The 24,157-nt window shown below is 42.8% G+C and overlaps 1 protein-coding gene across 1 annotated transcript in view; it reads left to right on the top strand.

Moving 5' to 3' along the window:
- Positions 1-24,157, top strand: part of Nars2 (asparaginyl-tRNA synthetase 2, mitochondrial) — a 75,669-nt gene that overhangs the window by 42,665 nt on the left and 8,847 nt on the right. Inside the window, exons 7-11 of the mRNA XM_057756611.1 lie at positions 8,143-8,275; positions 15,398-15,496; positions 15,602-15,639; positions 19,111-19,177; positions 21,029-21,166. Coding sequence (XP_057612594.1) covers positions 8,143-8,275; positions 15,398-15,496; positions 15,602-15,639; positions 19,111-19,177; positions 21,029-21,166 — 475 coding nt within the window. The remainder of the gene's footprint in view (positions 1-8,142; positions 8,276-15,397; positions 15,497-15,601; positions 15,640-19,110; positions 19,178-21,028; positions 21,167-24,157) is intronic.

The following is a 24,157-nucleotide window of genomic DNA, read 5'->3' as shown; positions in this document are numbered from 1 at the left end:
GCTCTGTAATTCCAGCTCCTGAGGATCCCAGTGCCCTCTGAGCTCTGGGCACCAGGTCCAGTGTGGTGCACATACGTGCAGATAAAAAGAGTCTTTAAGACCAGGGCAGTGAGGACTTCATCTTTACTCCTTTAAAGACGCTAATGAAGAAACTTGTTCTTTTCTTCTATCTCATGAACGAAACCTAATAACAACTTTGCACAGATATTGGTTAATTTTGTTTGCGTTTCTCTTGACATCAACACCTGCTTGCTCTATCTCCCGTGATATATTGTGTCCTGGAAAAAAAAAAAAAAAAACGAAGGAAGAAAACACAACGTTTTACCATGAGACAGGTGACTAGAATAGAGAAGCAGATGTGGAGTTAACCTCTACAGTTTGGAGCGTATGCAGACCCCTAGTGAGTCGTATTTCACGTTTAAAAGGCAGGGTTAGCACCTGCTAATTATGATTAGAATTATGATAGAAATGTTGTTGATGTTCTTGAAAATTCCTTTGTTGAGACTAAATTTTTTTTTATGGAACATTTTATTTGCCTGCTTGTTTTTTGAAGCAGGGTATAGCCTTGGCTATCCTAGAACTAGCTCTGTAGACCAGGCTGGCCTCAAACTCACAGAAGTCTGCCTGCCTTGATTCCTGAGTCCTGGGGTTAAAGGTGTGCGCCACCGCCGCCCCATTTCTGGGACATCTATTTATTAATTTTCCTTAGCTTTGTCAGCGGTATAATTATTCTGGGCATTGCTCCTTGTACTTCAGGACTCTAGGAAAGTTCAGTGGAAAAAAAACTGAACTCTGGGTTAGTCATTTTTATCTGTGTGTGTTTTGCGTGTTTCCAATCGGACAGCCAGGCTCTTTGGAGAGTCCTGGAGGTCCTCTGTCATCTTCAGCGATATGGACAAGGTGGCTCATGGTTTGTACAGTTTTAAAAAACACTTGTATTTGAAAATTAACAAAAGCTGCAAGCATGCTTTACTAAATAATCCTTGGGTTCCACCAGTACCTTTCTGAGGGAAAGCCGCCCTGTCAGGGACGCTGGGCTTACAGGCACGGCGATGAGTCTATGCTCTGTAAAGCAGTCACTGTGAGAGAGGGGAAGAGCCAAAGGTCGACATGGAAGACCAGGGCTGCAGGACACAATAACCAGCTCTGGCTAGACCCTGGAGCAAGTTCAGAAATGCCGGAATGTGCGTTTTTCCTCAATAGTTGGTCGTCTTCTGGCTGTGCTGAGGTTTCAACAGTCCGTTCCAATGCTAGACAGACTTACTGTGGTGATAAACTGTTCTGTGCTGTGTCGTCCAGTGTGGACACCACTAGCCATGTGTGGTTTGCGCTTTAAGCTTGACTGGTGAGATTGCCGTATTTCAAAGAACTAAATTTCTGTTAATTTTATTTAATTGTCACTAAATGTAAGTAACCATATGTGGTTGGTAGCTGTATGTGGAACAAGGAAGATCTGTTTGACACCTGTGTGCCTGAAGTCATTCACTCTTTGGAGCTTTCTCTAGCCTCGGGTGACTGTGTAGATATCAGTACCTGATTTGTTGGATTTAATGGGCAGTAGGGAGAAGGGAGAGTAGGAAGCTCATGGACTCAGTGGTGGCCTGGTGGGTCCTTTGGGCTCTGATGCTGGTACTTTTATTATAATTTTATCACTTTTATTTTCTGCATTAGCTTGTTCATTCTGACTCCTTTTGGTATCTAAATATTGTGTAGTCACAAATTTAAACTTTTAAAATAAATGCACAGGGACAATGTATGTGTGTATGAAGTCTCTCCTATTGCCCCTTCCCAGGGAGACCCATCTGCCTATGAACCCACCTTGTTACCTAGTCTCTTTGGACCTATGGGCTGGAGCATGATTGTCCTTTATCTTACAGCTAATATCCACTTATGAGTGAGTGCACACCATGAATGTTAGTATCTAATAAACAGGCAGAATAAGTGGCCTGTGGAAAGAAGAGACAGAGACCAAGTAAGTAGGAGAAAAGCCGAACAGAGCACAGTGAGGTATTTCAGGAAATGGAGGCCATTATCCTTTATCATGGCGTGCAGGGAAGGCTCTTAATGTCCTGGCTGCTGCCGCCTCCCACCTCACCCCTGCCAGTCACCCTGCACCGGCCTGCTCTTGCTCGTAGTGTGCGTCAGGCTCTTCGCTCTCACACAGCCTAAGTGCCTCGTGTACCCGTTGCCAGGACGTCCTTTTCAACCCGAGTCAGGGAGGAGTAGCGAGCACTGGAGCCCCTCTACTGTTGTGGCCAGCAGTTTCTTGTATAAAATTAAATTTTGCTTGGGCCTCAAATTCAATTCCAAATATTAAAGACGAGTTAAAATGAATCTTTTTATGACATTTGTTTATTGTGTTTGTGTCTGTTTCTATGCACATGCAGGCACATACATGCACGTACGCGTACACACACGTACATGTGCACACATGTGTAGTTCAGAGGACAGGTTACGGGGTTGGCTCTCTTCTGCCGTGTGGGTCCTGGGGGTTAAATTCAGGCTTGCCATCTCACTTGCCTGTAAAGCTTTGGCAGTGATGCCACAGAAGGACTTGAATTCCAGAAAGCCTGTGGTATATCGAAATGATGAGGTCACATTTTATACCTCCTACAAGTGCAAGATAGAATAATGGGAAAAAACTGAAAAAGAATTTGGCGTCACCTTTGGGCACGTGTCAGTAATGAGTGGCAGATGCATTACAGTATTAATAATGCATTGGACACAAGATAGTAACATAGACTATGTTTTTGCATTGCTGAAAGTTAACTTCGGTCCTCGTGCATGTTTTTAACTTTTTACATTAGGTCAGTAAGTGGTCCTGGCTGCCCTTACACTTGCTCTGTCGCTCAGGCAGACCTTGATTTTGTACTTTCTTGCCTTGACTTCCACAGTTGCTGGGTTGACAGGCAGGCATTAGGGAGCTGACGGTCACTTTGTCCACCAAATACAACCAGACGGGTGAGATCAGGCCCTTCCTGAGTGATGGAGGAAAGACTTCGCCTGTACAGTGAGTGCAGGGTGACGTGGAGGCTGGGGGAGTACCTGGGTGCCGACCGACCGTTGCCCTGTCACGCTGATTAAGTCTCAGGCTAAAGAACAGAAAGTCCTGTATTTTCTCTAGCTGTGGAGCTTCGTTCTTCAAAAAGAATAAATGGTCACACATTCAGTGACCGTTTTATTGTTAATCTGCTTAGCAGCTCGGAGCTTCAGAAAGCTGGGGGGGGGTGCCTCTGTAGAGCCTTCTCTGTAATTGCACTTTTTCCCCAAAAAGCCATTTTTGTAGCTATCTTGATTGATGTGTATTGAATGTACTTTTGTTATCTTAAGATCTACTCATGACTTTCCTTATATAGCTCTCATCTCTCCATAATTTGGCACAGAAATGGTTTGAGTGCTGGATGTTTTCTGCTGGTCCTCTTGCAGCAGGGCCGACCTTTCACCTGATTCCGTGGCTTATTTTAGGAACGGCCTTGTTCTCTGCTTTTATTTTAAATGTTGGTTGGTCTAAGCTTTGCTACACTTGTTCTCACCAAAAGGCTTCATGACTATGGAAGGCTTAAGATAAAAGGGGGAAAATGGAATAAATTAAAATGAATGCTTTCATGTAGATCCAGAAACAAAGTTATTGCAAAACACACTACAGATCCATACCAAGCCTCCCCTCCTGTGAGAGTCTGAAGGCCACGGCTGACTCACTTACTACAGTTTTAACTGGTAATGAGAATGTGTTATTCTTGCTCATGAATGACAACATCAGCTCTGCTCCTGACACACAAGCTGCTCATAGAGGCGGTACAGCTGCTACTTAACTGAGCTGTCTTTGACAGGGGAGAACGTACTATACGTTTTTCTTGTCTAATTTTCTGAGCTGATAAATGTTTATTGAGTAGCAGAGTTTTGATTATCATTGTCAGACTGTAGTGGAACAGAATATCTGGACCTGTAGTGTAACTGTCTATCTGGACCTGTAGTGTAACTAACTGAATATCTGGACCTGTAGTGTAACTGTATATCTGGACCTGTAGTGTAACTGTGTATCTGGACCTGTAGTGTAACTCTAACTGTATATCTGGACCTGTAGTGTAACTGTATATCTGGACCTGTAGTGTAACTGTCTATCTGGACCTGTAGTGTAACTATATATCTGGACCTGTAGTGTAAATGTATATCTGGACCTGTAGTGTAACTCTAACTGTATATCTGGACCTGTAGTGTAACTGTGTATCTGGACCTGTAGTGAACTGTGTATCTGGACCTGTAGTATAACTGTGTATCTGGACCTGTAGTGAACTGTATATCTGGACCTGTAGTGTAAATGTATATCTGGACCTGTAGTGTAACTGTGTATCTGGACCTGTCGTGTAACTGTATATCTGGACCTGAGTGCAGCCCCACCACCCATCAGACTGTGACTCTGAGACTTAGGAGAAAGCTTCTTAAACTCTGTGAACTTCAGTTTCTTGTTCTGGAAGACAAGCAGTAATACATATACATGTACATATACATATGTATAAACAAGCAATAATACATGTATATATATATATGTATGAACAAGCAATAATACGTATATAAATAAGCAATAATATATACGTATAAGCAAGCAGTAATGTATATACATATGCATATGTATGAACAAGCAATAATACATATATAAACAAGCAATAATACATGTATATATGCATATAAACAAGCAGTAATATATGTACATATACATATGCATATGTATGAACAAGCAATAATACATATATAAACAAGCAATAATACATGTATATATAAATATAAACAAGCAGTAATACATGTACATATACATGCATATAAACAAGCAATAATACATGTATATATAAATATAAACAAGCAGTAATACATGTACATATACATGCATATAAACAAGCAATAATACATGTATATGTGCATGTAAACAAGCATTAATATATATACATGTACATATATAAACAAGCAATAATATATACATGTATATATACATATAAACAAGCAATAATGCATGTGTATATATATAAACAAGCAGTAATACATGTGCATATATATAAATAATAATACATAAACATGTACATATAGATAAACAAGCAGTGATATATCTATATATGTATAAACAAGCAATAATATATACATGTACATATGTATATACAAATGAGCCAACTCCAAAGAGTTAACTATAAGTTTCTTTACTTTTAATTCCTAACCCATGAAGATCACTCTCTAATGGTGGCCTCTACCATTACTAGTTAATGTCACTATTTTATAGAACATTGGGTGCCCATGTAGGGTGGCCATTATTTTATGGCTTAAACTACCTAAAAGTTGGATGCTGAATTAGGGTCCCCCCCCCATATACCTTCTAACATATTTTATCTTTCTGTTAATTCAGAGTGTTATTGTCACGTTTCTGGCTTAGGGTATTAACTTAAATCTTGACCATCTTCGTCAGAACCTGATTTTTATTCCAATTAAAAATTCTAAGGCCGAGCCGGGCGGTGGTGGCGCACGCCTTTAATCCCAGCACTCGGGAGGCAGAGGCAGGCGGATCTCTGTGAGTTCGAGACCAGCCTGGTCTACAAGAGCTAGTTCCAGGACAGGCTCCAAAACCACAGAGAAACCTTGTCTCGAAAAACCCAAAAAAAAAAAAAAAAAAAAAAATTCTAAGGCCGGCATACAGTTCAGTTTGTAGAATCTGTGTCCATCAAGCACAGAACTCTGAGCACTGCATTAACTGGACCTGGTGGTGCATGCCGTTATTATTATTCCAGCACTGGGGTGGTAGAGGCTGGACAATCAGAAGTTAAAAGTTATCCTCAGCTATGTAAGGAGTTTGAGACCAACCTAGGATATATAAGCCCTTATACATTAATAACTAAACAACTATTGCTGCGTATCCCATAGCATCCTTTATAGAATTGCCACAGGAGAGGCAGTTGGTCTTATAACGTGAATTTGGAGTTCTGATTAAAAACCAGTTTTGTTTGTACCTAATTCTTTAATAGAAATAACATATACTTTTTTTTTTTTTTTTTTTTTGGTTTTTCGAGACAGGGTTTCTCTGTAGCTTTGGAACCTGTCCTGGAACTCCCTTTGTAGACCAGGCTGGCCTCGAACTCACAGAGATTCGCCTGCCTCTGCCTCCCGAGTGCTGGGATTAAAGGCGTGCGCCACCACCGCCCGGCAATAACATACACTTTTAAGTAACAAATCTTCCCTTATATTTCAGAACTTCCAAAGTAAATTTTAGCTGTGCTGTGTATTTATTGAAAAATTTCAATAAGATACACTTGAATGCTAACGTTTATGTTTATACAGTATATCCTTGTGAAGCATACAAAATTACCATTTTTAAAAAGTAGATACTTTTGGCAGCCCTTCTGGGAGAGCATAGCTCTCAACTGGAAACTCAGCCTGTACTATTCAGATTTATGCTCAGAACAGATCAGAATCATTTGACCCATTTGAATACTATCTCAGCATCCACTGTAGATGCTAAGACGCAGCCTGAGAAAGTATCTGAGTGTCTTCTCTTTGCCTCCCTGGTTGATGCCGAGGGAGCCTGTCATCATCATTAGTGCTCATTCATGTGAACACCTGTGTTAACCAGGCACTGCAGACACAGACATGAATAAAACATGACTCCTGTTCTGGAAAAATTTATAATTTTCTGCGGGGGGGGGAATATTTAAAAACCTAATTGCATATCAAAGTGAAGCATTTTATATAATAATATATGGATAAAGTGTTACAGTAACATACAGGAGGGATAATGAGTTGGGAGCGGGGTGATAAAATTTCAAGAATGAAATGATATTTAGGGCAGATTTTGAAGGTTGGGTGAGAGTTTGTGTCCAGAGAAGAAGGAGGATATTCTGTGCAGAGACATGGGCTCCGAACATGCTAGGTAAGGAGAATGTCTTCAGAGAGCTGCTGAAAAAGCTTCATGAGGAGAGAATAGGAGTTTGAATTTTATCCGTTTGGCGATAGTCATTGAAGGTTTTTAAATTTGACTGACATAATCAGATTCGACTTTGAGAACTCAGAGTAGTTTGGAATCACAGGATGGCGGGAAGCAAACACCAGTCAAAAAACATATTTGTGCTGACGGGGTGGCACATGCCTTTAATCCCAACAGTCCCGAGGGAGGGAGACAGAGGTTGAAAATAGCATACTAATCAATGGGTATAAACATAAATATTTATGAGATAATTTAAAAACACATCCCTTTAACAAAACAATAGTAGATTCCTCCTTAGGGCCTATGCCCTTCCAAACCATGGGCTTTTGGCCAGGTTTACAGTATCAAGCATAAATTCACTCTGTGGAGCAGGCCTGAAGTCAGTCAGAAAGCAGTTGGTTACCCCCATGACCCCCACACCGCTACTGAACCAGTGGTCAGTCGCGTCTTGCCCCGCAGATCAGTATTGTAAAGTTCAGGGTCCACTGATGTCTCCTCCCCCCACCCCCATGGCTTGGCTTTGCTGTGTCCTTCAGCTAAGGTGTGCTGTGCCTTTGACAGTGAGGTCTCACAGACTGATTTGATGGCAGCCAAGAGCAGTGGCAATAACCTGTGTTGTCTGGGGCTCTGGGGCTGCCTAGATCACCAGCTCAAAGGGAGGCTTCCATGCCTGCTACTGAAATTTTCATTTAAAAACCTATGTCTACCAGGGGGTGTTGCATTTTCATGACATCCTTCTTTGTGTATTTAAAAACCAAGTTGAGCGCACCACATCCGCATGAGATTCTGCTTTTCATTGTTACCGACTCAGTTCTGTTCCTTGAGCTGCGTCTCTGATTGCTGCGTTTTTGTCACCTTGTTCTTGACGGCCATCACACGGAGTTGCTGATTTTAAGGCAGCCGCAGTAGAGTGCACCCAGAAGTGGTTACATTTCTATATTTAGAAAACCATAGAGTTTCTAAAGCAGTTGCAGATTTCCTCTGGGATAAAATGGTTTCTATAAATGTAACATTTTTAATGAAACTATTATTATCCCCCATTAGAGAAATGGAGCAGATAATGTATGTGGGTTTGTGGGCACAGCATAGATGCAAAACATGTTTTCTTAAGCACTAAGGGTATTTTAAATACTTACAATTAATCATGTGTGCTCTATTTTTATGTTCTTAATCTTGAATTGCAGAGCTTTTGCCCAAGTATTTACCTTTGGCCCAACATTCCGAGCCGAAAATTCTCAGAGCCGGAGACACCTGGCTGAATTTTATATGGTTGAAGCAGAGATTGCTTTTATTGACAGCCTTCAGGATCTCATACAGGTAAGTATACAGTTTGTCGTTTTCAGAAATCTCTGACATCACAGTGCTTCTGCGTTATAGAGATTTATTGGGTGGAGAAAATAGTGATCTATTTAATATACCTTAATTCTTACATCACAGAGCAGTTGAGAATTGGGCAAGTGGTGTGTGTGTGTGTGTGTGTGTGTGTGTGTGTGTGTGTGTGTGTGAGAGAGAGAGAGTCTGGGTGTGTCTGGGTGTGTCTGAGTGATACTTAGCATAAATAATTAACTTACTATTTAAAATTCTCTATCAATGATATTTGGTTACTCATAGTTTATAATGTTTAATTTAGTGATTCCTATTAGCTTTACTTTCTATTCAGTGTATATACTCCTAAAGCATAAGCAGTACAGATAGGGCGGGGTCATGACCTTATATGACCCCTTCTTTTTCTAGTCAACTCTTTAACAGATTTATTGCCAGCGGAGTTCTTTTTCTTTTCTTTTTACCTTTCTTTTTGGTTTTTCGAGACAAGGTTTCTCTGTAGCTTTGGAGCCTGTCCTGGAACTCACTCTATAGCCCAGGCTGGCCTCGAACTCACAGAGATCTGTCTGCCTCTGCCTCCTGAGTACTGGGATTAAAGGTGTGCGCCACCACGAACTAGCAGTTCTTTTCTTTTTTAATCATCTGCATGGGGGGGGAGGGGAAGGGGAGGAGAGGAGAGGAGAACATGAGGGTGACTATTCAGACAGGACAGTGCCGTGGGTCCCCTGGATCTCAAGTCACAGGCAGTTGTAAGCCAACCCATCATGGCGCTAAGAACCGAACCTGGGTTCTCAGTAATAACAGCTGAGCCATCTCTCTAACCCAGGGTTTGGTTTTGAAGATTTATTAATTTTGTATGTATGAATGTTTTACCTGTACGTATGTATATGCACCACACAAAGAAGTGTGCCTGGTCCTGCAGAAGCCAGAATAGGTGTCAGAGCTCCTGAACCTAAGGTTGTAAACAGTCGTGAGCTACCGTGTGGATACCAAGGGTCAAACCCAAGCAAGAATGGCAAGTGCTCTCAACTGCTGAGCCATCTCTCCAGCAACCGCAGTTAGAGGGTTTTTGTTTTGTTTTGTTTCTTTTTTCTTTTTTCTGTTTTTTTAATGTTTTTAAATTTATTTATTTATTAAAAAAAAAAAAACTCTTTTCTCATATAATATACCAAAATCAGTTCCCACTGCCTCCTCTCTTCCCTCTCCCTCTCCCTTCCCCCCCATCCACTCCTCATGGAGGAGGGTAAGCCTTCCCATGGGAAATCACCAAAGTCTAGCACATTGCTTTGTGGCAGGACCAAGGCCCTGCTCATTATATCTAGGTTGAGCAAGATTGTAGACAGAGTTTCTGTCCTGCCCAGTCCTGCAGCCGTTCAGTCCCAAAGACACACACGGGATTTTATTAATTATAAACTGTTTGACCTATTAGCTCAGGCTTATTAACTAACTCTTACAACTTAAATTAACCCATACTTTTTATCTATGCTTAGCCACATGGCTTGGTACCTTACTCAGTGAGGCATTCTCATCTTTCTTCCTCTGTGTCAGGGGATCCACTGCAAACTGAGCCTTTCCTCTTCCCAGAATTCTTCTAGTCTGGTCACCCCACCTATAGTTTCTGCCTGGCTTCTGTCCAATCAGCGTTTTATTAAACCAATACGAGTGACAAATCTTTACAGGGATCAAGAGCGTTATCCCACAGCGCAAGGTATCCCTGCAAAGCCAGTGGGCTCTAGGAAGCCAATACAAGCAGTAATAAATCCTGGTCTCACTGCCGGTGGCCCTGCAGTCTGCCCCAGCCATGAGAACCATGTCTGTGAGGAAAGGGTTGGAAAAGCTTTGAGTAGGGGGTAACGTTGAACTGTGGTACATTTAGAGAGACTGCTACCTTTTCTATGAGGAAGTTAAGAGCTAGAAATAACTTTCCCTTAGGAGAGCAGGGGGATGGGCTTCTGTGCGTCCTCCTACTTACTAGGTATTTCTCACTGTTAGCCTCAAAGAGACAGCCCTGAGCAAGGTGCAGCCTTTGGGCTGACAGTTCCTGAAGAGTCTAGAAGCAGTTCATGTTGCCAAGCAGTGTACTTGGTCACTCACTGTAACGCCTTCCACTGACTTCTTTAGATCAGCTTCGCCCAGAGGACCTTGCTGTGTATCCCTGCAGGTGGTGATAGGGAGGGTAATTACTCCAGGATGTAATGGCTAAAGACAGAGATGCCATTCAACATCCCATCACTCACAGAATTAATTCTCTTCCCCAGAAGAATTATCTAGTTAATAGTGCCTCTGGAATAAGTCTGCTGCTGCTTGTGGGGTTGCGCTCTGAGCCTTAAAAGGCAGTGTGTGGTCCTTAGGAGCTCTATTTGAGCCCACCACCCGGTGTTTTCCCTTCTCTTCTTAAGGAAAGGAGCCACTCCCAGACCTCCCCATATCTGCATTTCCATTGCCTCAGCGTGCACGCCAAAGGGAAGAGTTATGAAAATGACATGCAAATTATTTGACACATGATGGGATTGCGAAATACCTTCATTTCCTCAAGTTTCTTCAATAAGAACATTGAGAAATGGGTATGTAAACCGCACTTTAGGATGTGTGAGTGGAATTCAGTTCTGGATTTTCACACAGGGGTGAAGGCACTTGCTGCCAAGCCCGTGGCTGTTTGATCCCTGGGCCCCACATGGTAGGAGACGAGGCCGTATTCCCACTGACCTCCACACAGCTACCGTAGCTGCACAAAACGAATCAAAAATGTCAGGATGGGGCAGGAGATGGCTCTGTGGTTAAGAACAATGGCTACTCCTCCGAAGGACCTGGTTTTGATTCCCAGCACCAGCATGGGAGCTCACAACCATCTTTATCTCCGTTTCCAGAGGATCTGATGCCTTCTGGCTTCCCCAGGCCTCAGGCATGCTCGTGTGTGCAGTCATGCATACAAACAGAACACCCACACAGCTAAAGTAAAAATAAATCTTTAAAAAAATGTAATAAAATTTAAAACATATTTGAACTGTATCATTATTCCATTCTCTGTTTTTCTCTCATTCATTTATTAGCTATTGCTGTGATTGTTTATAGATATTTTAGCTGATGCATTTGTTTTTTTGTTTTTGAAAACAGATTCTCTCTGTAACTACCCTAGCTGTTCTGGAACTTACTATGTAGACTAGGCTGGCCTCAAACTCACAGAGATCCACCTGCCTCCGCCTCTAGAGTGCTGGGATTAAAGACGTGCGCCACCATGCCCGGCCGCTAGTGGATTTTAAGCACTAATGATAAATGTCCAAGAATAATGGGAACCAGAACTGTGGTCATTTTATCCAGAGCGCTACTACCTAAGAAACTCTTGCTGGTGTTATTTCATACTGTAGTCTGGGAGCAGTAGACAAGGCCAGACGATACCAGAGAGATGAGCAGTTTTGTGTCCAGTGGGTCTGGGAGCGGAGGCAACCCCGCCGACACGCTGAGAAGCGCACGATGGGTTCCTGTGACAGTGTTGATTTATGTCTGTTTTATTAGCATCATACTCATCTGAACTTTAAGTTTTAAGGCATGTGTCCACCTCTGTTACTATGACTACAGTCAAAATACAGAACAATTCTGGCATTACGAAACAACCCCAGCCTGCTGCAGCCTTCCGTCCCCCGCCCCACTGTCAACTGCTGGCCTTCCCTGTCTTTCTTAAGTAATCTGCCCTTTGCAGAGTGCCCTGTGAACTTTAGTGAAGTGCTGTGTTCCTGACTCTGTCTCCTGCCCTTAGCATACTGTGTGTCAGATCCTCCTCCTGGTTTACCATTCATGTTGGAGAACATTTGATATAGTTCAGGCTTTGAAAGAAACGGGGGGGGGGGGAGTTGCTATAAACCTTCAGGTGCAGGTTCTGTGTGAATATCGCTTTCATCTCTCTTGGGTGAGAGCCCAGGAGTGAGGTTTTATCAAGAACCTGTCTGGTGTACAGAGTGACTCTACTGTTTTTGCATTCCTACAAGGAATATGCAAAAGCCAGTTTGTTTGCTTATCACCAGTACTTCCAGAGATGTATTTGTGTATGTGAGTCTGTGAGAGAGACCACACACACACACACACACACACACACACACACGCATGTGGTCACACCGAGAATGAATGAATATGTGAATCTATTAGCTGTGCATCAGCATCATACTGTGGATTTATTTTGTATTTCCCCAATCTCTTGAGGCTCTCTATAATAAACATCTTTTCCTCTGTCTATTAGTCATCATTTTCTAGTCTTTGGTCAAGTTGTTTGTTTTCTTATTGTTGAGCTTTGATCCGTTTTAGTTTTTTGAGACAGGGCATCAATATGTAGCCCTGACTGGCCTTGAGCTCAGAGCTCTGCCCCCCTTCACCTCCTGAGTGCTGGGAAGGTGTGAATTATGACAGCTGGCCCTTTGTTGTTGAGTTTTGAAATTTCTTTATCTTCAAATATAAATTGCTTTTTCAGATACAAAAGTTGCAAATATTTCTCCTGATTTTGGTGGCTTGTCTTTTCTCTATCTTAACAGTATTATACATGGGAAAAAAAGGTTTTCTCTTTGGTGATCATTAATTTGCCGGTTTAGAATTGGCACACGTCTGCAATCCTTGACTTGGAAGGCAGAGTCAGGAAGATTGCAAGATCCAGGCAAGCCTGAACTACAAAGTGAGGCTGGTTAAAAAAAGATAAAACAAGAATTACCATAAAAATCTCAAAAATAGAAGTATCCATGGTTCAGAAGATACGATTCTGAGCACCTTTAATCCCTCTCTTGGGAAGCAGAGGCAAGCAGAGCTCGGTGAGTTTGAGGTCATCCTAGTCCACATAGGAAGCAGGGCAGCCAGGACTACATATAGGAAGACCCTGTCTCAAAAGAGAAGGAACACTCGGGTAAGCGTTCTCTTGTGTAATCGCACAAGAAGAACTCTGACTAACTGTGTGTCAGTGCTGACTCCTGGAGCTGGTAACAACTGAAACTGGGTGAGAATGAGGTTTAAGAGCCAGTAAGAGGGTTCAGAATAGATGAGAGCCCTTGGCCGTGTAATCCTGATGACCTGAGTTCAGTCCTGGGAACCCACGCTAGAAAGAGAGAACCCGCTTGTGGAAGGTGTCCTCAGAGCTGGTCCTGTGCCGTGGTGCTCACGTGCTAACACACACCCAGCTAAGTATAATAATAAACTCAAATATTCAAAGAGAATATTTAGGTTTTGGCGGCAGATTTGCTACTTGAGTTACTCAACAGTGGCACTCAGCATATATTGTTGAATGACTTGGCCAATTAGAATATAAATCCTAAAGGCAGAAAAAAGTAATCTTGTCCTCTTTTTCTTCCTTTAGAGGAAATAGATATCTATAAGACATCTAGCCTGACCTGCAAAGTGACACTTCTTCAAAAAGACAAAGCAAGAATTACCCTAAAAATAAAATCTCAAATAAATAAATAAATAAAAGTATCCAGAGTTCACAGGATATGGTGGCATGCATCGTTTCTTCTGTCCTTTTCGGTGCATTTAAGTTTTGACTTGGAATGTTATAAAAGAAAGAATTTTTCCTTAATGAATTATGAGTAGTTAATTACTAATGACCACTTTAGTAAACTTCTGAAATGTCTTGTACTCACCCTTCACCGTAGTTTCTGGTTTTATCGGATGCACTTATAGAAGTTAGTCTAAAGTCAGACTCTAGGGAAGGTAGCGGAGGTTTCCGTCTTCAGGTTAAATTTACTGCTCATCAGACAGCAACTTAACAACCCAGGTGGTCACGGTCTTGTGTTCTTCCACAGAACAAAGGACCACCCAGGCCGCTGCTCTTTACCCTCCTACTAAGTGTGGGCTGTGTTGCATAATTGAGGGGTATGACCTTGTAAGTCGTCCAGACACTGGTGTGTCTTTATCTCACTGCTGTGCTGCAAGGTAGTACCAGCTGGAAGTGCGGGACCTTTAACCACGGCTGTTCCTTTTCAAGTCCCCAGACTGCACTCCTGACTCCATTGGATTGTTCTCCCCGTCTTTCCCTTTTAGAATTTGAACAATCTCTGTGTGGTGCTTTCGGGCTTTTGGTTTTTTGAAACAGGAATCTCAAATGTCCTAGAGTGATCTTGAAATCTTGGTCTTGCCCCCACCTCCCGGGGACTAGGGTTCTAGAAGTGTTGCTACCACACTGCCCCATCTCCTGGTTGATGCAGTACCTGGGAGCCAGGCAGCACTCCCCACTAAGTCGTATACCCAGCCCTATTTATATCAGTGATTACGTCTTTACAATAGCTAAATATCTCTCCTGTCCTCAGATTGCAAAGCCCTTGGAAAATTTTGGATTGGTTTTATCTATTTCCTCCAACTTTTTCTTTACCCTTATTTTATTTTTGGATTCTACTCCCCAAATTCGTCATCATTGCTGCTTACAGACTTCGAAGCTGCAACTTCTGGCTGGGTGTGGTGGCACACTAATAATCCCAGTACTCTCTGTGAGCTTGAGGCCAGCCTGATCTACATAGTGAGTTCTAGACCAGCCAGGGCTACACAGTGAGAACTAGTCTCCAAGAAATAAACTTAGTTAGTAAACAAACAAATACATAATTTGGGAAATGTTTTCCATTCTAGTTACTGTTTCCTTCTAAGGGAAACATGTCTCCCATGAATCTTCCAGGGATATCATGGTAGAATTAATCCTCATATACTAATCTATATTTTTATATTTTAACATACAGGAATACATACAGTTACTGTTTAGATATGTGTTGTTGCTTCTCAAATTTTTGAGTTTCCTTTCATTTACCATTGACTGACCCAGCTATGCAAAAAGTTCTCTCTCAACCAAATCTAATAACGTATTATTAGATCCAGGACCCAAGCTAATACACAGGATATTTCATATTTCTCACAACAATCCAACGAGGGAGGTACTGTGATGGTCTCAATTCTGTAAGTGAGTTTATCAATGAGTAAAGAGACATCAGTCAGTGATAACTGTGCATGTCACAGCCCCTTTCGATGCCAGTATTGATCCAAATTGCTGTAGTACATTCAGGGATTAACAGGCGTAATGGATTGTAGTTGCTGGACGCGGAAGGATGGTCTCTCAGGCCCTGAGCCCTGAGGGTTTTCATTCTGTCTCTTTGCTCCTAGGTGATGGGAGAACTCTTCAAGGCCACCACGGAGATGGTTCTCACAAACTGTCCGGAAGACGTCGCGCTGTGTCACAGGTTCATAGCTCCTGGACAGAAGGTAACACGTTTGTGAACAAGGCCAGCTTCATCACTCTTTACGTATATTAATTATATATCATGAATATAATTACATTTAAATTTTGTTCTCTTTTGTATTCTCAAGGACAGACTAGAACATATGCTGAAAAACAACTTCCTAATGTAAGTAGAAATCACAGTTTTCCTGGGCTTTGCTCATATTTGACCATTGTATCACATTGAGTTATAGTTTTTGTTTAATTATCTCTGTGTTTACCGAACCAGATTTGAGGAAAGACCCATATTCTAATTCTCTTTTATTGCTCTTATACTTAGTTCATAGTTGATAGCCCATGTATTGTTAATAAATGGATCCTAGCCGGGCGGTGGTGGCGCACGCCTTTAATCCCAGCACTTGGGAGGCAGAGGCAGGCGGATCTCTGTGAGTTCGAGACCAGCCTGGTCTACAAGAGCTAGTTCCAGGACAGGCTCCAAAACCACAGAGAAACCCTTTCTCGAAAAACAAAACAAACAACAAAAAAATAAATAAATAAATGGATTCTATAAGATAGATGATTATAGTAATTATGATCTGTATTATTGAAATTCATGACTCGTACAGTAATTCCTTGGTATCCCTGGATCCCATGTATACTAAAGTCTGAATGGTTGAGACCCTATGGCATACTATTTACATATAACACACAATACCATGGTGAATATAGGAGATAGTTTAATTAGAACCCCAAACACAAGTAAATCACCATGACTCCCCCCCACACCCACCCAAAAGCACTTTGGAAACATTCTGGAAAGGCCAAGAAATATTCTGTATGCATATCAAGACACATACTGAGTAGGGAGACTTTGAGAAGCCCATTAAGGGTATCTCATGTCAGAGCTGTAATCTGAGCTTGAAAGCGATACTTTAAATTAAGAGGGAGTGGAGGGAGGGATGGAGGAGATCGTTATCCCTAGAAGAAATGTTGGAGTCATTATTTCTTCATATTGAAACAGTAGCATAACAGCTGTATGAAAACCACTGCTTCTTAATATTCTCAGAGCCGGAAGATCATTCAAAGTAACTGATGGACTAGAACAGCTGTCTAAGGACAGAGCTTCAGACAAAATATCTTACATAGACGATAGTGTTTGAATGTTCTTACAACATTGCAAAGATTAACCGTGCGTTCTCATGAAGTTGAAGCAATTAGCATTACTAAAGAGTCGAGTCGGAAGGACTCAGCACCCGTTATCTTTTGTTATGATGGGACACATGAAAATGCAAGTATTAGATACCATCTTAGGCATCGGAAGCGCTGGCTGAGCCAACAGATCAGCTTCGTACCGTATAGGAGAGGTCTCTGGACAGTCGCTCTTGTTCTCACTAAGCTTCGGCTTCCCTTCTGCAGACGCAGTTCAACTTTCACGGTATTATTACCCCCGCAGCCAAGTGCCACTATTTTCTTAGAAATACTCAAAGTGGGCGTTCAGCAAAGTCTGTCACTCAGAACATGCCTGGCTGTACTTGTGTCGTAAAGTCGTTTTCTAGTTAGTTCATGTAGGTCCAAAATTCAGAGCCTAAGTTTGTGCTTGGTAGGTTGAGCTCAGAGTCCTCCAAAGAATTTTGTGGATTTTTTTTTAATCATCCAAAATACTGTTGCAGTGTTTTTTTCCCAATAATTTGTAAGGAAACTGGCGCGTTCACATGCTACTGGTGTGTTCGTATGCTGTTGGTATGTGGACACTTTTATGGCCTTTTGAAAGGGAAGCCAGTAAATTTGGCAGTATGCTTCAGAATACATAAAAAGTTACAGGTTTTGATCCAATAATCCGTTCTCACGTGTAAAATCAGTATGTAAGAATTATTGTCGTTTGCTCTAGACAGGGATGTGTAGAAGCATCTGAAAAGCCATTGGTGAGTAAGGTAACTAGGTGCATACATAATTGGAATGTTACATTTAATTCAGAAGCTGACGTTCTTTGACTGTGGCTGTAGCTCAGCTAGTGGAGAGAGTCTCTGTCACGCATGAAGATTGCCATGTTCAGTCCTCAGCATCACATACAGCTGTGTGTGGTGGCACATGTTTGTTTTCCCGGTGCTCAGGAAGTAGAGGCAGGAGGATCAGGAATTCAGGGTCACCCTCTGCTACATAGTGTATTCGAAGCTGGCCAGGGTTACATGAGACCTTGTCTAATAAAACAAGTTCTTCATCACAATGCAAAGATCTGTAACATACAGTGTTGATTAAAATGAAAGTGTATAGGATATATGCTCTGATATTTACTAAAATAAATATTGTAAATACTCACATTTATTTATAATCTTCTGAAAGGATGCACAAGAAAGTGGTAACCGCGAATGCAGTATTTGACAGGAGGTGCTGGGAAGATTTCTCGGTAGTTCAGAGCACTTGCTGTTCTTGCAAAGAACTCTGCTCCGATTCTGAGCACCCACACGGCACACAGTGGCTCATAACCTGTAACTCCCAGTTCCAGAGGCTCAAACACCCTGTGGCCTCGATGGACACCAGGCACACATGCGATATACATACATACACATGTGACTGTGGAGCAGGATGGGAGATGCATGTGCTTTTGTCTTTCCTTGCCTCTCTCCCTTTCTCCCTTCTTTTCTTCCTTTTCTTCCTCCTCCTCTCCCACCATCTTCAGCTCCCTTTGTAGCTAGACTAGCCTTGTCCTACTGGGCTCCGCAGTCCTCCCGTGTCAGCTGCTAGGTGTCCATACACATGCAATCGTGTTTTTCCATGTTAGGCAGGAGAGTTCCTTACGGGGAAAACCAGTGCTAGTTTTCAGCGGTCTCCGAATACTTAGAACATGTTACCAAGACTTCTGCCGAGGTTGAAGAACTGCTCGTGCTCAGACTGCCATTCTTACTGCCTTTCCTGGGCCCTTTCCCCTTATTCCAGAATCTCTAGGCACCCTGACCTTTCTGTTCCTTCAGTGGGACACACTGTTCCTCACTGAAGGCCCCGTTCTTGGTATATTTTTGTCTAGAGTATTCCACCCAGTCATTTATATGGTTCATTTTTTTCATTTTCTGATGCAGGCGTCTATCCAAATGTCACCAACCCAGTGGGGCCTTCCCTGAATACGTTGTCTGCAGTGGTACCCAGACACGCCCCTTCTGTGTTTCTTCATAATGGCTACTGGGCACTGCTACCTGCTTACCTTTGTTCACACACACACACACACACACCTTGGCTCCAAGAAGGCAGGGGCTCTATTTTTGTCTATAGTGTCTCCAGCACCGACAATAACGCTTAGCATCTAGTAGCTGTGACATATTTGTTCGCTCAATGAATAAGTGATAGCTTCTAGAAAAGTCTTTTGTTCTCGGAGCCTCAGTATTTCCTACCTTTTAGTAGAGTATTGGTGGAGCACTGATGTTGAGAAACCGCTTTCTGACATGACTTCATGCACCTTGCGTTCTGGGCCCAAGTGGAGTTACTGAGCAGCCCTTCTCTTCACGCAGACCACATACTCCTCGGACAGATGAGCCTAGATCTCCGGTTACTTAGTGCTCATTTATGACCTCACCGGTTATATTGGAACTTTTTCTAGTCTAAAATGGCCCGGTAGAGAGTAGTCCCACTGTGCTAACCTTTCTCCACTTCTGCTTTGTTTTCCCAGCATTTCTTACACAGAGGCAGTTGAGATCCTAAAACAAGCGTCCCAGAACTTCACCTTTACACCTAAGGTATTATATGGAGTGCGTGTGTGTGCGCGCATGTGTGCACGCTCGCGTGTTTTCCTGTTGTCTATAGCTTCACTAAATAACTTTATTCTTGGTAACGTAAATATCTGTGGATCTATGCATACGCTTTGTTAGTCTCTGTTAGCTCGAGAGTAAGTCATTTTGAGTCGAGTCTCACTGTGTTGCTCTCGCTGACCAGGAACTCGGTATGTAGACCAAGCTAGCCTAGAACTCAGGAAAGTCTGTTTTTATTTTTTGGAATAACTTAAGAAGTATTAGCATTAGCTTTCTTTGAAAGCCTGGTTGGATTCTGCGCTAAAGCCATCTGGCCCTGGGCATTTTTTGGTTGGGAATATTTTAATGACTGCTTCTGTTTCACTGGGGTTATAAGTATTTTTACATTGCTTTTCTGCTCTTTATTTAACTTTGGTCAGTATCAAGAGAATTATCCATTTCTTTCAGATTTCCAGTTTGGTAGAGAGCTTTAAGTATATCCTCCCTATTCTCTGGATTTCCTCAGTATCTCGTGTTGTATCCCTCTTTTCGTTTCTCATTTTGCTAATTTGGATATTCCTTCTCTGTTTGCCAGTTTTTCTTATTTTCTCAAAGAGCTGCCTTTTGCTTCATTGAATCTGTGTATTATTTTAATTTGTTTGTTTCTATTTCCTTGATTACAACCCTGAGTTTGATTATTTCTTGCTGTCTATGTCTTTTGTGTCTGATTTCTTTTTTTGTTGTTGTTGTTCTAGAGCTTTGAGATGTGCTGTTAAGTTACGATTGTGTGACCTCTGAGCTAAGTTATCTCTGAGATTAGGTTACTACTATGAGATTTGACTGTGTGAGATGAAACCCATGTCCAACACTGCTTGGGTTACCAAAACCCTGACACTAGATAGTCCAGGGACATAGGGTGAATCCAAGTATTGCTGGTCTCTGTAAGAAACCTGAACAGACTTCTAATGTCATTCTGCTATAACTCACAGATCAGCGCCTGTTCTTCTCCAACTTTTTTATATAGGTCTTAGTGCTATGAGCTTGCCTCTTTAGAACATTATGTCCCATGTATTCATTTTAATTCAGTTCTAGAAAACTTTTAATTTCTTTCTAGACCCCTTGTTCTTTCAGTCAAGAGTTGTTCAGTCTCCACAAGTTTATAAGCTTTCCTTTGTTTCTGTTGTTGTTGGTATCCGTCTTTAATCCATGGTGTTTAGCTAGGATGCAAGGCGTTATTTTCCATTTTCTTGTACATGTTGGGACTTGCTTTGTGTCTGAATATGTGGTCAGTTTTCTTTTGTTTTTTTTTCTTACTACCGTGTCCACCATTTAATATTGGCCCCGGAATTTCATAGTCACAGCAGTGTTTACTAAATAAATAGACCAAATAGTATTATTACATACTCATATATGAATTGGCTCTTTCATTAAAATAGAAGTTCACGGAGAAAAGCCGTCTTACTGAAGATAGGCTTAATATTAGAAATACTATCACCCGTCCTTTAATTTCCTGAGATTTAGGAACAGTAACGAGGGGAGAAACTTTAAGCAGTATTAATAAAAAAACATAATTCTGCATCCGTTTTATCCCTTTGGAAAGTATTTTGTTTTCCTGCCTGTGCTGCAGTTGCTGAACGCTGTTCCCTGAGATGGGGCCCAGAAACAATAGTGTTTGTCTGCTGGGTTCAGCTTTTATCTTCCCAGGCCTTTGACCGCTCTTCTTAGTGAGTCTTTCCCTTTCGTTTAGTCAGCTGTGGCCTTGGCAGACAGCTGCACACATCGTCCTGCCCCAGGGAGAGAAAGCCTTGGCACGGGTTGTGTGTGTGCGTGTGTCCTCCTGTCTCCTTGTGTCTCATGCAGTGGGGTGAGGATCTGCACACTGAACACGAGAAGTACCTGGTGAGACACTGCGGCGGCACGCCAGTCTTCGTCACTGACTACCCGGCCGCACTCAAGCCTTTCTACATGCGGGATAATGAAAATGGCCCTCAGCATACGGTAAGAAGAGCCTTGAGTAAGTGTGGCCCATCGAAACCTGGCCCCCGATGCTGTTCCAAACCGTACCCAGTCTTCCCACAGAACTCGGTGTCCTGTAAACATACTTCTCATTCTTCTCACAGGGGGTTCTCCCTTTAGCAGAGCCAAATGCAAGCGGCTTTCTTTTGCTGTTGTTTGGATAACTGCGCTCAGGAAGTGGGCTAGAACACTGAATAACACTGGGCCAATGTCAAGTTCAGTATTGATGAGGAGGCTCCTGGGAGAGAAGCTTGCTGGACTTCAGATAATGCCACTGGCGTGATAAGGCAGAAGAACAGTCAGCTTAGCGTTCTTCTGTCTGCGCTATATATAGAAACTGTGAGGGAAGGCCATGGAGGGAGGGATGGAGGAGCCCTTAGCTGACTGCCTGTCGCAGGCCTCATGTCTTCTCTAGCTGCCTCTGTCGGTTCTCTGATCTGTTCGGCCCCTTTTAACCTCCGTTCTTCTTTATGCTCTATTTCTAATTGATTTTACTCCTAATTTACTTTCTCTCTTCTCGTTCTACTCACAGGCTGAGCTCTAAGAATATACTGTTGACTTAAAAACTTCCCGAATCACTGTATGTGCAATATCATTTGTTATAAGTCTATGAGACAAATATATTTATCTCAGAATTGGTCAAAAACCTAAGTTTTGCTATCCTGTATCTTACAGAAAATGAAGATTATACCCTACCAATAAACCAGACACTGCCACTTTAGGAATACATACACACCTGTCTGGAAGTTTCCTGTTTCTCTTGTAAGACGGTATTAGACACATTCTACCATCTTGTCTGAAGTCCTAGAGCTCTTTGCCAAGAGACTTGTGTTCTCTGTTTACAAATGAAAACCGTCACACAACAATAACTGAGCTCTACTGTCCCTACCGCACGGCTGCGCTGTGTGCTCTTCCATGCCATGTCCAGAAATGTACTTTTTCTGTATTACATTCTACCTTCTGGGTAAAGATTTACTCGGATTACCCTGTGGTACTGAGCCGTCTTACCTGACTCCACATAACTTGTAAAGAAGTGGTAAGTGCATAGCAATGTGTTTATTTTTCATAGTCCCGATGTAGCTTTCTCAGGCTAGGCTCAGCCTCAAGATTGCCCCTTGTTTATATGTGTCTTTCACTTTTGCATCAACCGAGTTTCCTGCCCCTTGGTCTTTACCCCTGGCATTTTTCTTCTCCTGTCGTTGCTGCACCAGCCCCTGTTGGTTCAGTGGTGACCTCCACGTATTAAGCCCACAGTCTTTGAGAAGTCTTTTTCAGAAGTCTTTAAATGGATCTGTCTGCATGATTCAGCGCTGACAGCTTCTTGTTCTTAGAATCCTCTTACCCCTTGGCTTTGTGGCATCATGTCTTCCCGCTTCCTCTCCCTTTTCCACTCTAATTACTGTAATTAGTAATGGTTACTCTAATTAGTCTTCTGTACAGATTGGTTTTGGAATTCCTTAAGTCTAAATTTTGCATCTTCTTTCCTTTGACAGGTGATTTCATATGTCCAATAGCTTATCGTTTATTCTCAGATAACTCAGAAATTTCACTTAAAGAAGTCTACTCGAGGCTTATCTTTTAAGCTCTGAACTCGTTCCTGCTATTATTATTATTGCAGTTGTTACATCACTTGTTCACTGGAAGGCACATGTGCATGGTTTGGAGGACCAGTTGTAGGAGTGAGTTCTCTTCTGCCATGTGGAGCTCAGGGATGCATCTCAGGCCACTAGTCTTCGTGGCGAGCACCTGTATCCCCGGAACCATCTCTTCTGCCCTGGGCTCATCTTCCTGCGTCATTGACTACCATCTGTAACCAAAGCCGAGTTCAGTACTTCTCTTTCCCTTCCCTGACCATATTTGATCTATTATTTTTCTTCTCCTTCTTTCTTCCTTCCTTCCTTTCACTAGGGCTCAGTATGGAAGCCTGACCAGCCTGAACTCACTAGGCCAGCCTAAAGTTCAAGGAGAACTCAGAGAGATCCACCTGCCCCTCCCAAGTGCTGGGTTTAAAGGAGTATGTCACCATGTCTGACCAGGATCATCTTTTAATATTTTCTCTCTTTGTCATTGTAGAAACTCCACACCTGAGTATCTCCGAAATCCTTCTCTCCCTATGGTGTGCAAGCCGTTAACTAAATTCTGACATTGTATACTGCTAAATAGTCCATTACTGTGTTTACCCTTTAACTAAGATCTCACCTGAGTCTTGCCCGCCGCTCGTTTTCCATGGCCTCCTAACTACTCCTCCTGTGTCTACGATTTCCTCCGGTCTCCGATCTCATTTGGTGCGAGCTTTAGAAAGTGGAATTTTAAAGCTGGGTGTGATTGCCCAGTTCTGTAATTCCACCTCTGGGGAAGATCAGAAACTCAAGATTATCTTCATCTACATAGTTTGCGGTCAACCTGGGATTAATGAGACCCTGTCTCAAAAAATTAAATTGTAAATCTTATGTTAGCTCCTTTGTTAAAACCAGTAAATGCCTTCCTGTTTGCCCTACTAGACCAAGTGTGATCGTGCCACACTCTGCCTGTCCTCCATACAGCACACACCCCACCTGTCCGCCTGTCCTCCGTACAGCACACCCCCCCACCCGTCCGCCTGTCCTCCGTACAGCACACTCCCCCACCCGTCCGCCTGTCCTCCGTACAGCACACTCCCCCACCACCCGTCCGCCTGTCCTCCGTACAGCACACCCCCCACCACCCGTCCACCTGTCCTCCGTACAGCACACCCCCCCCACCCGTCCGCCTGTCCTCCGTACAGCACACCCCCGCCCGTCCGCCTGTCCTCTGCACAGCACACCCCCTACCCGTCCGCCTGTCCTCTGTACAGCACACCCCCCACCCGTCAGCCTGTCCTCTGTACAGCACACCCCCGCCCGTCCACCTGCCCTCCATACGGCACACCCACCGCCCGTCTACTATTGCACATCCCTGCTGGACTCTGCCTGTCCTCTGTCACAGCCACACCCA

Source organism: Chionomys nivalis, chromosome 23 (genome assembly GCF_950005125.1).
Source record: "Chionomys nivalis chromosome 23, mChiNiv1.1, whole genome shotgun sequence".
Lineage (NCBI taxonomy): Eukaryota > Metazoa > Chordata > Mammalia > Rodentia > Cricetidae > Chionomys > Chionomys nivalis.
This window is presented reverse-complemented; position numbering and strand designations above follow the sequence as displayed.